The sequence below is a fragment of the Myxocyprinus asiaticus genome, chromosome 37 (genome assembly GCF_019703515.2).
Source record: "Myxocyprinus asiaticus isolate MX2 ecotype Aquarium Trade chromosome 37, UBuf_Myxa_2, whole genome shotgun sequence".
Taxonomy (NCBI): domain Eukaryota; kingdom Metazoa; phylum Chordata; class Actinopteri; order Cypriniformes; family Catostomidae; genus Myxocyprinus; species Myxocyprinus asiaticus.
In genome coordinates this window covers 6,915,440-6,931,820 of record NC_059380.1, presented here as the reverse complement: position 1 = coordinate 6,931,820, position 16,381 = coordinate 6,915,440, and the positions used below count along the sequence as shown (strand labels likewise).

The 16,381-nt window shown below is 36.4% G+C and overlaps 1 protein-coding gene and 1 pseudogene across 1 annotated transcript; one reads left to right on the top strand and one right to left on the bottom strand.

The window, feature by feature from the left end:
- The first annotated feature begins 1,572 nt into the window (after positions 1–1,572).
- On the top strand, positions 1,573–5,868 carry LOC127427603 (phosphopantothenate--cysteine ligase-like). The gene is made up of 4 exons (XM_051675279.1): positions 1,573–1,683; positions 2,828–3,367; positions 3,471–3,574; positions 4,526–5,868. The coding sequence occupies exons 2-4, from the start codon at positions 2,839–2,841 to the stop codon at positions 4,847–4,849; spliced, it is 957 nt and encodes a 318-aa protein (XP_051531239.1). The 5' UTR covers positions 1,573–1,683; positions 2,828–2,838; the 3' UTR covers positions 4,850–5,868.
- A 4,135-nt stretch (positions 5,869–10,003) lies between these two features.
- On the bottom strand, positions 10,004–14,465 carry LOC127427767 (something about silencing protein 10-like; annotated as a pseudogene).
- Between the last annotated feature and the right edge of the window lie 1,916 nt (positions 14,466–16,381).

The following is a 16,381-nucleotide window of genomic DNA, read 5'->3' as shown; positions in this document are numbered from 1 at the left end:
GTTTTGGTTCATTATTTGTCCTTTATTTAACCAGGAAATAAAACTCACTGAGTTTAAGAATCTCTTTTACTGAAGTGTCCTGGCCAAGACAGGCAGCCGCAGATGTTTACAGTCTTAAATAACATATAATGATACAAATACTAATAAAAAAGTACATTCTCAAAGAAGTTAAAAGAGAAAAAATATTTGAAAATATTTGAAAAATTTCAGTCAGGCTACCTAAGCAACCAGTTGTCCCGGTTGCTAGGGTGGGTAGAGTCACGTTGGGGTAACCTCCTCGTGGTCACTACAATGTGGTTCTTGCTCTCGGTGGGGCACGTGGTGAGTTGTGCGTGGATGCCGCGGAGAATAGCGTGAAGCCTCCACATGCGCTAGGTCTCTGCGCTCAAAAAGCCACGTGATAAGATGCGCAGATTTACGATCTCAGACGCAGAGACAACTGAGATTCGTCCTCCGCCACCCGGATTGAGGCGAGTCACTACGCCACCACGAGGACTTAGAGCGCATTGGGAATTGGGCATGCCAAGGAGAAAAGGGGAGGGAAAAAAATAAAAAAACATTTGCAAATTGATATATCTTTCTCAAATTCTCAATTAAGATATTTAAAAGTACACATTGACACCAGCCTTTTTATCTTTAAATCATTTTGTAGAATGTTCCAATCACAGGGGGCAGCATACCGAAAAGCTTGTTTCCCTAATTCTGTTAGGACAAATGTAACCGAAAGGGTATAAAAATTCTGAGAGTGTAAGGAATACTTCATAGACATTTTCTGTTGGGTAAGAGAACAGAGATATGATGGCAATAAGCCCAAAATAGATTTATAGATAAACAGATACCAGTGCTTTAGTCTACGTGTGGACAATGAGTGTCAAGTGACCTTATTATACAGCTCACAATGATGAGTAGTAAAGTTACAGTTTGTTATAAATCTAAGTGCACCATGATAAATAGTGTCTAACAAACGTAAAAGATAGGGTGCAGATTTATACAAAACATCTCCATAATCAAGCACAGACAGAAAAGTAGCTGAGACTAGTTTCTTTTTTGCATCAAATGAAAAACAAGACATATTTCTTAAAAAAAGCATTTCAGCATAGAAATGAAAAATACAATTTATAATATCAAAATCAAGGCAATTAATATAAAAGGTAAAAAGTAGTGGCCCCAGAGCAGACCCCTGACATCAACAGGTTAAGTGCCTGAAATAAAGATCCTGTATTAACATAGTGCTTATTAAAACAATCAAGCATTTGAGCCTTATCCGAAATTTTGGTGAGGTTGTTCATTATACATGGTGAAAGCACTGTAGTCTTTGGTTTATTTAAATTAGATTTCGTAGTTCATCTCCAGTTCCTCAAACCTACGTTAGAAATATATCATTAAATCGTTTGGATGGATAAACTTAATAGTGTTTCTTAGAAAATTAAAAGATGTTGGAGGACTTATTATACTTTCCATCGTTTAGCCTGTCTCTTTTGTCATGTGTAATTTTAGTTGACTATCATGCCAAAATGCTTTTTAAACTTTTATTTTGAAATTTATATGACTGTCCTCAACAGCCACAGCAACGCATGCGCACACGCAATCTTACTAAATTACGGGAACTGGTAGTTCTTTGCTGTCACTTTATCTCTTCTAGTTTACAAAGGTCATTCGCATTCATTTCGTGTGTTTAGACAGGTAAAGACCTCGTTTTGCTTATTATGTTTGTTTATTCATACCTTCACGGTATTTCGAGCTAGAATGTTGTTTTTAAGGAGCAGATTGGATTAATACGCATGTCAACAAATGAGACGTTGACATTACTTTTCAGTCTTGTTATTGAACTCCTGGTATACAATCATGGACATTTTGGCATTGCACTTGACACTTTGCTTAAAAGCACAAAACAAGAGCAGTTGCTCAGATGTTTCTATATCTGACCTTCACTTTAAAGTTGAGTCATGTGTTACTATTTGTTGTATTTTCATATTGTTTTTGGTGCTGGATGTGTTAGGCTAGGAGATTTTGTTGGGAACATTTTTAAGTCCTACCAAGTTGTCATTCAGTACCACAATACTAATCTCTGTTTAGAAATCTGCAGCATTGAAAACGTGGTTCATTTTAAAGGGATAGTTCACCCAAAAATGAAAATTCTCTCATCATTTACTCACCCTCATGCCATCCCAGATGTGTGTGACTTTCTTTCTTCTGCAGAACACAAATGAAGACCTTTAAAAGAATATCTCAGCTCTGTAGGTCAATTCAATGCCAGTGAACTTTGAAGCTCCAAAAAGCATATAAATCATCATAAAAGTAATCCATATAACTCCAGAGGTTAAATCCATATCTTCAGGAGCGATATGATAGGTGTGGGTGAGAAACAGATCAATAGATAAGTCATTTGTTCATATAAATTCTGTTCCCTGCACAGCAAGTGCACGAAGAATGCAAATCACCAAAAACAAAAGAAGAAAAATTCTTAGGAGATAAGAGAGTGCATTGGAGGGCTGGTGAAAGTGCAGATTTATAGTAAAAAAGAACTTAAATATTTATCTGTTTCTCATCCACACCTATCAAATCACTTCAGAAGACATGGAATAAACCACTGGAGTCATATGGATTACTTTTATGCTGGCTTTTTATGCTTTTGGAACTTTAAAGGTTTTGTCACCATTTACTTGCATTGAATGGACCAAAAGAGCCGAGATATTTTTATAAAAAATCTTCGTTTGTGTTCAGAAGAAGAAAGAAAGTCATACACATCTGGGATGGCATGAGGAAGAGGAAATGATGAGACAATTTTCATTTCTGGGTGAACTATCCCTTTAATCTTTTCTTTCAGACCTGTGTACAATGGCCCACTCTGACCCCTCTGGTGTAGTGGATGGAGGACTGTCAGAGGAGTTTGCTATCCCCTCTCATGTGGAGGAGATTAGGAAACTTATGGCTGAGTTTGCAGAACGACATGGATCAGCCGGTCACAGAGTTGTTTTGATCACCTCAGGAGGCACCAAAGTCCCTCTGGAATCCCGGACAGTACGTTTCCTGGACAACTTCAGCAGTGGTCGACGTGGGGCATCCTCTGCAGAGTATTTTCTTGACTCTGGCTATGCAGTGATCTTCCTGCATAGGCATCGGTCTCTCTATCCGTACTCTCGACTGTACACAGGGGTCAATTTACTGGATAGCCTAAGATTAGAGACTGATAAGGAGGACACTGGTCAGGTTCTGGTGGATCAGAAGGCACTTCCAAACATTCCAACGGTTCTAAAACGCTATCAGTCGGTTAAAGCAGCAGGATTACTGTTGCCAGTGGAATTCAACACCTTATCAGAGTACCTCCATCTTCTCAAGGCTGCAGCACAAGCATTAAGCTCCATAGGTTAACAAAGTCCCTCACTTTCTGCTTACTTGGTTGCTTAATTTAAGCTGACATTACATTTGTGGTGGGAATTCTAGTTCTATTCTTTTTTTCTTCCTCCTAGGGTCAAAGGCTATGTTTTATTTGGCAGCTGCTGTCTCTGATTTCTACATCCCAGCATCTGAAATGCCAGAACACAAAATTCAATCGTCTAATGGACCACTACAGGTGTGGTTTTACAACAACAAATATTCATTCTATCTGCCAAATATGATGGACCCCTTGCAAAACCTCCTCCTTCAAATAAAAAGGCATATTTATATTTTCATTTTCAAAGTCCCATTTATAGTGTCTGAAAAAAATAAGCATGATAGATAACGACAAAATTAAATAATTGGCTTTAATATTTCCATTTTACTAAAGCCACAAGATATAAAAAAAAAAACAGTTTTTTCTTTTCTTCTGAGGACCCTTAGCACCCCTTGGCTGCCCCAGTTTAAAAAACCCTGTGCTAGGGTACATTTAGTTGTCTAGAAACACTTAGTTGGCTCCAACCAACATATGACAAGGCCAAAAGGGAATCTGCAGAATTTTTCCAAATTTTCTGTGCTTATTCTTCAGAATGGATTAAAATATGGTAAAATGTGTTAAATGGAACTAAGAATACTAAATGGAACTAAGCATAACTAATAATGAGCTATTTTATATATACAGCTCTGGAAAAAATTTAGAGACCACTGCAAAGTTACCAGTTTCTCTGGATGTTCTGTATGTGTTTGAGTAAAATTAAAATTTTTGTATTATTCTATAAAGTACTGACAACATTTCTCCCAAATTCCAAATAAAAATATTGTCATTTAGAGCATTTATTTGCAGAAATATGATATGTATATATATATATATATATATATATATATATATATATATATATATATATATATATATATATATGTGTGTGTGTGTGTGTGTGTGTGTGTGTGTGAACACACAAGAGGTTGGGGATGTGTGGAAATTTGTGAATTACGGGCGTTCCTATTGTGCGAAAATCCGCAGGGCTTTCTGAGGGGGTTCTGCGAGTGCAGATTCAGTGTGGGCATATACTGTATGACTTAAAAGCACTTAATAACATCAAATAGTTTATATTATTCAGATGTTCATGTGGTTGTTTATATTTTTCAGATAAGTATGAAAATGGTTCCCAAGATGCTGTCCCCATTGGTGAAGGACTGGGCGCCTCGGGCGTTTGTCATCTCTTTTAAGCTGGAAACGGACCCATCGATCCTTTTGGAGCGAGCACGTCGTGCCTTAGACACTTACAACCACCAAGCAGTGGTTGCGAATGTGCTGGACACGCGCCGTGGTTACGTGGTTGTTGTCACCAAGGACACACAACACGAGTTGGTTCTTACAGATGAGGAAGTTCAGAGAGAAGTGGAGATTGAGGAAAGGATTGTCAGCAATCTGACCAAAGCACACAGTCAATTTATGTCTCAACCAGTTTGAAAAACTTTGCTGTGGTGTCTTAGCATTTGGGCAGAACTAGGATCAGATTGTGTTGTTTTGTAACAGCTGTGGTTATTATTTGGACAGAGAGTCTGTTGCCATCTCTGATATTTATGTCCACGAGTTCAGAAACCTTCCGCTGTGAAATTAAATGATTTGTAACAGAGATCTCTCGTCTGCATAGTTACTTCCAGTTTTAACCTTCCTGGCATTTAATTATAGGATAGTACAAAGCAAAATAGTATGACTGCTTGAATGGCTTTAAGCTATCAGAATAAACATGCATTCTCGATGATATTAATATCATAAATCGGTTCATGTTAAGCAGACTACGAGTCAGCCTTAACATGAACCTTATTCATTAAACAAAATTTCTGCGTAAATTTCTGCATAAATTGTAGCATGCAATTCAGTGTAGCAGTCAATGCAAAAATGGGTTAATGAATGTTATACACAGAAAAGTATTCTGCTTGTGTTTTGTGAATTAGGCCCAATTCATTTAGTTGTTTCATGCAGGTGAAAGAAATCTAAATATAGTATGTATAAATGTTTCTCTAATAAACACAAAATAAAGCAATATTCAATGACTATTTTCTTTTTAAATATAACTTAATTAGCTTAACTTTGTGTTTATATTTGGTAAGAACTTATTTACTTTATTTCATATACAATTAGTGGTAAATATCACTTCTAACAGTAGAACACCAGAAGTCAGTATTAACATAATATTCCAGCTGGGTTGAGATTTATCACTTGAGTTTGACACTCCTCTTAACTCCAGTGCGAATACTAGACCATTCGCCACTGTAACTTGTCTGGGATTCCGATCTTCTTCCTCTTGGGTGTGAGCCCTCTGTTCTTTTCACAAAACAGATATGAACATGAGAACATGGTCTGTAATATTTCAAATGTTAGTGGTATTTAGGAAAATGACTGTGATTTTCAGTTATTATGTTGGCTTGACATACTGTTATTCTACAAACTTGGTTTAGGGTTTTTTTTTTTTTTTTTTTTCAAAATCCCTAAACACAGACCAAGGAGCTTTCAAGCTATATTCATCAATGTTGGCACAGACTTTTAGACTGTTCTGACTTAAGCTAATTTATATTATTGAAGAAGCCTAACTTTTTTTTCCTGGATGAACTAAAGCACCCTATAGGCGGACTAAGTCTGCATTTATACAAAGATACATATACAGCGTTGTTTTAAAATTAGTTTGTTGAGAGTGGCGTCATGGTTTTTAACATACTGTTCCAGCAACGGACGTAATACCAATAATGCAGGACTTTCTATGCATTGCCACTTTAAGCGCTGCATCGCTTCTTTGCCTTGTTAAACTTGTCACGGAGCCCCTTCCACTTTTGGCAACAAGTTATCTGGTCTGACTTCATTAAAACCGCAGTCTCTCTCCATGAATTTGTTGTAGCCATGCTGTCTTTGTGGAGTTCGTGTTGTGAATCATATATATACACACACATATATATACACATACACATATATATATATATATATATATATATATATATATATATATATATATATATATACATACACAGTGGTGTAGTAGTGTCTGAAGAGGTGGACATACTGTGAATTTATGAAGGACCCATATTACCATACGGCCTACATAAGAATTCATGGTTATTTGTTTTATTTGTGCTTTATAACATGCTTTTCTGTTTATAGTGAAATTGTTTTCCTACTTAGAAATATACATTTAACTGATTTGATATCACGAGAAAAAGGCATCACGGACAGCAGTAATAGGCACACAAAAAAACAAAACACACACACAAAAAAAAAACAATTACAATAAATGTTATATAATTAAGGGACACTGCTGTCCAGCATCTGCGAAGAGCATCAAAACTAGCACTTGTGCAAAAACATGCAGTATTTTCTATTTCAATTTTAATTGCATAAGTTCAATTTAAATGTATTTATATACGTTTAGCAGGGAAATAAATTTACAGAGCAAATTATGGTTACTCCAGGGTTGTGCATTAGCATTAGATACAGGAAATGTCCCGCCCCTTACTGAAACGGAAAATATGATTGGTTAGCAAATATCCAATCGCGTCTGATATGAAGGTTCTGATTGGTCGATCAGCTTAGTCGGACTGTCTGTCTTGCCTGTGACATCAGTTGCGCTTCCGCAGCTCCGTGCGCGTTTAGAGAGAAGATCTGTACACTTTTTAATTCACTCAACGGTGCTGCGGCATCGCGTTAGTAGATTAAAAGTTCCAAGTCAAAAGCCTACTTGTTTTTCTGGCGGCCACACGTATCATCACTTATTTTAGGTGGGCATATGCAAAATCCTAAGAAAGAAAGGTGGGCATACGGCGTATGCCTGCGTATGCCCTAGACTACACTACTGTGTGTGTGTGTGTGTATATATATATAATCTAATCTAATGATTATATATATATATAAAGTGTACTTGTGCACAAAATCTGAGAGAAGGGCTTTAAAGTTATACATTTGTAACGATCCATTTTTAAGCAACCTAGGCAAATACTCCTCAACTGGCCCGCACGATTGTAAATAAAAAGAGTCACGTCCAAACCATACCCACGATTATTTTTAACTAATCATCAACGGTCTCCTATAATTTCAGAGACGTGCACCAACAAGAGAACAACAATCATCAACGGACATACAGAACAAAAACATCACTGCATTTCCTCATTATTGTTAAGCAAACTAAAACTAAAAGTAGCCTGATCGCCCAAGAAGTATAAATGAGTTTTTAGTGTGCTATATCTTTTCTAACTAATCAGACTTATGGTATTTGCACAGCAGAGGTAAAAATAAATAAATAAATAAATGTGTTATTTGAATGTTCTAATAATGGAATCCCATTAATGGAATAATCAAAGAGGCCCACTGAATTGTCTTTAATTCAAATTCCAACAGTCAAAATTTAAATGTAAACAAACCCACAAAAGGACTTTGATCTGATTAAAAGGTTCTATTAGTGATCCTGTTCTGGAACTTCCACAAGACTGAGCTGTTGAATTAGACATGCCCCTCCTTCCAAAACCCCACCTGTCATAGATACCGTTTAGACCAAAAAGAGCAGCAGTGCGTCTTCTCGGGGTTGTCAAACACAAAAGTTGATAAATAGCACCCTCAACTGACGACTGTTATGAATCTTAATACAGTATTAAACCTAAATTAACAGCTTTCACTACTACACTATAACCCTGCATTCTAAACTGGATAAATCCGCCTCTGAAGGGGGAACGATGGTGGCCGCCATGTTGAAGGGTCATTCAGAACCGAAGGGCTCATAAATAGCTGCTTGGAAGGGCACTTCAAGAGAGGCATTTCTGTAAGGTTCAACTGATGGACACTTTGCTGCCAAGTGGACTGGAATCAGACCATACATCATAAATCTACATGTTTGTTGTAAATTAAACCAGCTGCACCTCTAAACTAGGGCTGAAATAATTAGTCGACGTTATCGGCAAAGCTGACAATAAAAAATTGTCGACAAACATTTTCGTTGTTGAATAGTTATTTGATCTCATTTAACATAACATGAGATCATATGAAACTCTAATGATTACACAGCCCACAGACGCACTCTAAACTTTCCAACCAGCTTCAGGTGATGTAGATGGCAAAGTATGAGGGAAAAATACAAAAATACAAAATAAGTAAATATAGAAGCACTCTCGTTGTGGAATAACCAGAGCCACAGGTGCCACTCCCCTGAAGCAAAACTAAGAGAGAGGTTGTTGTTTTTTTTTTTGTGTGTGTGCATTTTTTTTTTTTTTTTTTTTTTTTTTTTTTGCGTTAAAGATGGAGTGGTGGTGGCGTAGTGGACTAAAGCACTGAACTGGTAGGCAGAAGGTTGTTGGTTCAATCCCTACAGCCACCACCATTGTGTCCTTGAGCAAGGCACTTAACTCCAGGTTGCTCCAGGGGGATTGTCCCTGTAATAAGGGCACTGTAAGTTGCTTTGGATAAAAGCATCTGCCAAATGCATAAATGTAAGATGGATTGAAGTGAACAGAAAGGTGAGAGGTTAGTCTTCACCCCATTTTACACTTCAACAAAATACATTTTTGATTTGTTTTTGTTTTGGCTTGTTTTCCAATATAAATATCTAAAACTCCTTTAAAACAACGTACATTTACTTTAGCAGCTATACTGCAGGAGAAAAAATTGTTATCTGAGAATGTTGAATATAATATTAAAAATACAAATATTTTATCTAAAAATCCTTTAAAAAAAGATGCATTCACCTGAGAAGCAGCATATAAGATATTTAGACTTGCTTTTATAGAATAGATCTTGAATATAAGTATATTTTGTCTTTACTGCACTCGCAGAAGTATTACCAATTGAAAAAATACACTTATATACAAAATACACTTATATTTAAGATACATTCTCTTAAAGCAAGTCTAAATATCTTATATGTTGCTTCTCAAGTAAATGTATCTTGTTTTAAGGATTTTTAGACCATTTTAAATGGAAAACAAGACAAAACCACTTGATTACAATAGGATTTTTTGCTGATTTTAGTTTATTTTTTAATGAATTAAACTTAATAAAAAGTATTTTTTCCTTTAGTTCAGTGAATGTCATTTAGAGGTATTTTTAAAAGATGATTTTGTCCTCTTTATTGTTAGCAAGCACGTCTAATACAACCTTTTAAGTCGGGTACAAGCTGAATAGTGGTTTAAGAGCTAATGATTAATCGTTACAATAATCGCAGAATAGTCGAATAATCGTTCTAATAATCATTAGATTAGTCGATTATCAAAATAATCGTTAGTTGCAGCCCTACTCTAAACACACTCTGGTTCTATAAAATAAATTATCCTCCCTGCTCAGTCAATCTCCACTTTAACTTTCACTTTCACATTATTTTTCTTGTGTTTACGGTGATTTGCATTCTTCATGCATATTGCCCCCTACTGGGCATGGAGAAAATTTTTTAGCTAAAAATCTGATCTGTTTCTCACCCACATCTATCATATAACTTCGTAAGATATGTATTAAAACATTGGAGTTGTATGGATTACTTTTATGATGCCTTTATGTGCTTTTTTTATGATGTCTTTATGTGCTTTTCGGAGCATCAAAATGTTGGCACCCATTCACTTGCATTGTATGGACCTACAGAGCTGAAACATTCTTCTAAAAATCTTAATTTGTGTTCTGCAGAAGAAAGAAAGTCATCCACATCTGGGATGGCATTAGGGTGAGTAAATGATCAGAGAATTTTCATTTTTGGGTGAGTTGCTCTCTTTATGTGATAATCAGTCTGAATATCTAGCTGGTTGGCTGACTGTTTGTCTTATTGTAATGTCAGTATAACCATCAAACAAATTAGACAAGGCATTGTCAATCTCATTCATAAAGACATTTTGAAAAGATGTTTGTGTATGAGCTGCATGCACAGTTAAAACACAACAGTTAAACTGATAGGTGATTCCTCTTTTAGCATCTCCTGCCATCTCTTCCACCCCCAACATTCTGTAAATACAGTCAGTGACAGTAAGGCTTCTAAAGCACTGTACATGAATAACCACAATGGCTGAATATTGTAAATGCGCTCACCCGTCCTCATTCTGTAGCTCTCTTCTTTCTCGAGTTTCTGTTTCTGTTTCTTTGGCATGGCGTTATAGAAGCGCAGATTCGCTTCTCCATCCGAGTCAGATACTTCGGCTCCTCCCAACCCAGCCTCTTCTGACACCTGAAGACAGGTCAGACTTGGTAAAAATGTATTGAGCCAATGCTATAACTAACACAACTGTATAATTTAAGGGTAAAAACAGTTACATCGTTTGATACATTTGCTGCCCGCTGATCTATTTACAGTTCTGTCTGGCTGGTCTCCAGGGAGAAGCTGATGCATTTGAGGAGCCAGTCTAGCATCTACCAGCGCTAGTTCATTTATCAGCTGTGAAAGTGATAATGAGATAATGTTTTGCTTCCAAAAAAAACAGTCAAACTGTGATTGAAAAAATAAATAAATACCTATGCTAAAAAGAGGTCATGCAGTTGTACTTACTACTTTGCTTTTAAAACTAAATAAAAACTAATGTTTGTGCAATAGCTGGAAAAAAGGATTTAAAAGATTTTATATTGAAATTAATTTATAATAAGTATATGTGGCAGTGGGGGCGTGGTCAAGCATCTGTCCGGAGAGAGAAAGCGGTAAGGGTGCTTGCACCTGAGCTAGATTATGTGTAACTCCTTTCTCTAATTCCAGTGAGCATGGGGAGAGTGGCATATAAGCAATCACACCACCAGCAGAGAGGGTGAGAGAGTCTGGCACAAAGAAGGCCATGGTGCTCCTGAAACTGCTACGTTTAATCTGTTATGTTTGTGAAGCTGATGTGTTTAAGTTACTAGTGCCTGTGAAGCTAATGAGTTTGTGAAGTTGTAAAGCATTGAAGTGGCCGATTAAATGTCCTACCTTAGCCTAGAAAGACCTGCTTCCCTGTGTTCTCCTACCCTTCTGTTTGTGAGCTGTTACTCTATAATATAATAAAGTATAATAAAACATGATGAAAATGACACATACTTGAGCTAAAGTTGCTGTTTGGTAATGAGGTAATTTGCACCCTAGAGGATTGATATAGAGTAAAAAATAGATTTTGATCAAGCAACACGGTCACGGTTTACATTAGTATCCATATTAAAATGTAATTACCCAAGTAGAGAGACTAATAGTTTAAAAAATCACTAAAAAGTGTTACTAGCTATATGTTTGTAGATTTAACTCATCTTTCCAGGAGGAATCTGCCCACCTTTGACCATATCTACAAAAGGCTGCACCTCATCCTTCAACTCTGTAATGCAATGAGAACTCAAATTGAGCAATATAACAGCATTAAAGGAATGGTTCATCCAATAATTTACTTCTTCTTAAATTGTTAGAAGAATATCTTATCTCTGTAGGTACATCCAATAACCAAAATTTTGAAGTGCCAAGAAGCACATAAATGCAGGATGAAAGTAATCCATACAACTCCAGTAGTTTCGTCCATGTCTTCTGAAGTTATCCAATCGGTTTTGAGTGAGAACAGACCAAAATGTCTTGCCATTGCAGTCTCTAGGCACAATCATGGTTTCAAGAGCACTACACTTCCTAGTGCTTGACGTATGCATATAGCGCTAGATGGCGCTAGGAAGTGTATTGGAACTTGAAATCACGATCACCAAGGAGAATGCTGATGTCAAAATTTATAGTGAAAAAAAAGATTTATATTTTGGTGTGTTCTCACCCAAAACCGATTGGGTCGCTTCAGAAGACATAGATTAAACCACTGGAGTCGTATGGATTACTTTTATGCTGCCTTTTATGCACTTCACAGTTTGGTCACCATTCAGTTGCATTATATGGACCTACAGAGCTGAGATATTCTTCTAAAAATCTTTGTTTGCTTTCTGGAGAAGAAAGAAAGTCATAGACATCAAGAATGGCATGAGGGTGACTAAATGATGAGAGAATTTTCATTTTCAAAAAAAGCACAACCCTATTATGCAACCAGTTCATGCAAGCTTCTTGCTTTAAGTACCTTTGCTTTGAAGTCCTGAATAAGTTCCAATAACTCTGGTGACTCTTTCTTCAACAGTTTAAGCTTTTCCTTCTGTCACATAGTCTTCAGGTCCTTCACAATCCTTTCCTCTTTTTCAACTGCCTTTTTGGCTTCAACCTCTGCTGCAAACTCCTAAAAGACCACAAGAATAGTACAAAGACTTTGAGAGACCCAAGGCAAACACCTGAACTCTACAGATACCTTTAGAACATTAATATTAGATATAGTACCTATATATAGTATAAATATAGTACCTCAAGCAGGTTGAGATCATAGTCTTCCTCACTCATGTTGGCCAATCTCCTCTGAATGTTTTTGGCTTCTTCTTCCTCTTCTTTGTCCTCTGCTTCAATCTCTTCAAGGGATTTTCTCTATGCAAAATTTACAACTCAAATAGGCTTTCCAGCAAGAACAAAGCAATAAGTTTTGCACATATTATATAAATAATACAGTATGTGAAATGTAAAAAAAAATGCTTACTTGTGGTGATATAATCAGAATCATAGAAAATCTACTTTCTGTTTCCCCAAGCCATGTCATTTGGGAGATCTATAAGAGTGAAAATAGGAGTTTCAGAGTGAAAAAATAAAGCTGTATGCATTGCTTTAAATGCGAATAAGACACTTTACTTACTGGTGCTTAAAAAGTTCTAAATAGGTTACATTCATTGCATATTCATGAGTAGGCAATTATTTTGGGTGGGGCATTCCAGCATGTTACCATCATCTTTTTTTCCCTTCCAGGTCACTCTCCATATCTGCCTCTTCTTCATCATTATCCTCTTCCTGCTCTCCCTCCATCTGTTCTTCTCCCTCTTCTGACTCCTGAAGTGACAGTGGCATGACCTCCTCCTGGAGAAAAAAAATTATATCTGATCATCAAATGTTACAGACTGAATCAATCATTCTGAACTTATCCCTATCGCTTACCTCTGCATCTTCATACTCTAGATCACTATCTTCTTGAACCCCTCGAGCCAAGAGATTCTACAGACCAAAATTTGGGTGGGTCATTAATTTCATTAATAACGAATAAGGGACAATAAATAAATAATGACTTATACAACAGACTGGAAAAATAGACATTTATTCATTTTAATATCTTATATATATTGTATATGTTGAAACTTGACACCGTACACAGGAAAGTGCACCGTTAGATCAGTTTCATGCTGAAGTAGTACGTTTTTTACATAATGTTTTCTCCCGTAAATGTAAATGAGTGTAAATCCCAACACCATCATATACATGTCGAGAGGACTGAAGCCTGTCACACAAAACATGAGCTCATTGATGTCATTAAGTGAGTCTACTTTTTTATTCGATCTGTTACTCCTGGTCGGAGGCTTCCGTAAATATTTAGTTCATACGTAGGGTTACGTCCTACCTAAGTTTAATGGTGCAACGCTCAAATATTTAGTAGGGCGTAAATTGTGACTTAGTGCCCATTTACGCCACAACTAGGCTAAGTTGTAACGTACGTATAGCTGGTGCAACCGGCCCCTAAAGACTAAATTCTTCTATACAGACCTGCTTCTTTTAAATAATTTAAGAGAACTTTATACACTTTTGAAGACTTGTTCAAAAGGTCCTGTAATTTCAGACAGTTTATACCAAGAGATTTTTATTCTTCTTTAAGCTGGAATCTTTCACTGTCATACTGTATGTCGTGCAATTTAGTAGCACATTCTCAACAGTCTCAGGAAAACCACATTTATTACAGGTACAAGATTCATGTTTACCTATGATGTAAAGTGAGTGATTGAGAGCTGAGAGTCCAATACGTAATCGAGATATTTCTGTACCATTCCTCCTATTGCCATAGTTAATCTTTTTATAACCAGCTTGTTTTTGGATATTATATAGATGTCATCACTTTATTTCCTTGTCCCACCTCTCTTGCCACATCCCTTTAACAGCCGTTTTAATTAGTCCTTTGACTTCAGATTTGCTTAATGGTGCAATGATGTCAGTTATTGAATGTGTAAGAGCTTGCTTTACCATATTATCCACCTCCTCATTACCCTCCACTCCAACATGAGCAGTACCCATAAGAAGACAATTATTATTCTTAGCTGACGTATTCTGAACAAGGATTTCCAAGTATTTTTCATCACGGTACTGTTGTACTACACATCCTTAGTGACACACCTTTGTTTATCATTGATGTTATTTAATATCTGGTGATCAACTGATAGCATTGGGAAAAACCAAGGGGGTGAGACTGACACAGGCACAGTTGGGCAAATATCAATATTATGTATTCTTATGTGTTGAGCCTCCTTGTTTGCAGTCCATCCAAAACTGTCTAACTGTATATATTCATATTCCCAGCAATTCTCCAATACCTTTTTAACAGGATGATAAGTAAAATGACCTTTTATAGAAATCCAGTAAACCTTTTTGAATTGGAGTCTTCGAACGTCTAAAGGCATTTCTCTCATTTCTACTTGCAATGCTGCAATAGGTGATGACCTAAAAGCACCACAGCATATTCTCAAAGCTTGATACTGAATTATATTTATATTTTTAGTCAATGATGGTGATGCTGAACTGTATACTAAGCTACTGTAGTCAATTGTTGATCTAATCAATGCACAAGAAATTTTCCTTAGTGAATGACGTTTGGCTCCCCAGTCCGCTCCTGCCAAACACTGCAAGACATTTATTCCTTTCTTACATTTATCTACTATTTTCTGAATATGTACACCAAATGTTAGTTTAGAATCCATCCACACACCTAAATACCTGACCACTGATATCTGCTCTAATATTTGATTGTATAGTATTAAATTAACTGTGGGAGTTTCCTTGTTTCTTGAAAAACACATCACTTGAGTTTTTGCAATGGAAAACCGAAATCCCCAATGATTGGCCCACTTTTCAATTTCACCTACTGCATCCTGCATTCCTCTTTCCACACATTGTATGTTTCGTCCTCTCTTTCATAGAGCTCCATCATCTGCATATAGTGACTTACCTACCCTGGTCCAATATTTACAAAGACATCATTTATCATAACACACACACGCACATGTTGGTGCAGTTATCATTATGAAGACTCTCCATAGACATAATGATTTATATACTGTATAAACTACAGATTATATCCCCTAACTCTAACCCTACCCCTAAACCTAATCCTCACAAAAAACTTTCTGCATTTTTACATTTTCAATAAAACATCGTTTAGTATGTTTTTTAAGCGATTTGAATTATGGGGACACTAGAAATGTCCTCATAAACCACATTTATAGCATAATACCCTTGTAATTACCAGTTTGTAACCTAAAAAAAGTCCTTGTAAACCACTTAAACCTGCCCGCTCACACACACACACACACACACACACTCACACACAGGATAGGAATTAAACAATGAGTTAAGTACTTCCGGTTTGTATGAGTCAATGTCAAAATAAAAGTTTCCAAAAAACAATGCCCTGTGACAAACAGATGTAATTACAAAATGTAGCAACATGTACATATACGTATAAATTAAATAACAACAATGGGTGAGAGGAAAAAAGGTTATAGGGGTTATTTAAAACCTTATTTGCCCAAAATATAATACAAGTTATTGATTTGAGGATTTTTCAGCACTTTTAAAGTTCACCCCAAAATGAAAATTCTCTCATCATTTATTCACCCTCATGCCATCCCAGAAGTAAATGACTTTCTTTCTTCTGCAGAACACAAACAAAGATTTTTAGAAGAATATCTCAGCTCTGTAGGTCCATACAATGCGAGTGAATGCTGACCAAAACTTTGAAGCTCAAAAAACACAAAAAAAGTAGCATAAAAGTAATCCATACGACTCTAGGGGTAAAGTCAATGTATTCTGAAATGATATGATAGGTGTGGATGAAAAACATCAATAATTAAGTCCTTTTTCTTATAAATTCTCCTCCTGCCCAGTAGGTGGCGATATGCACAAGAATGTGAATCGCCAAAAGAACTCTAAGAAGA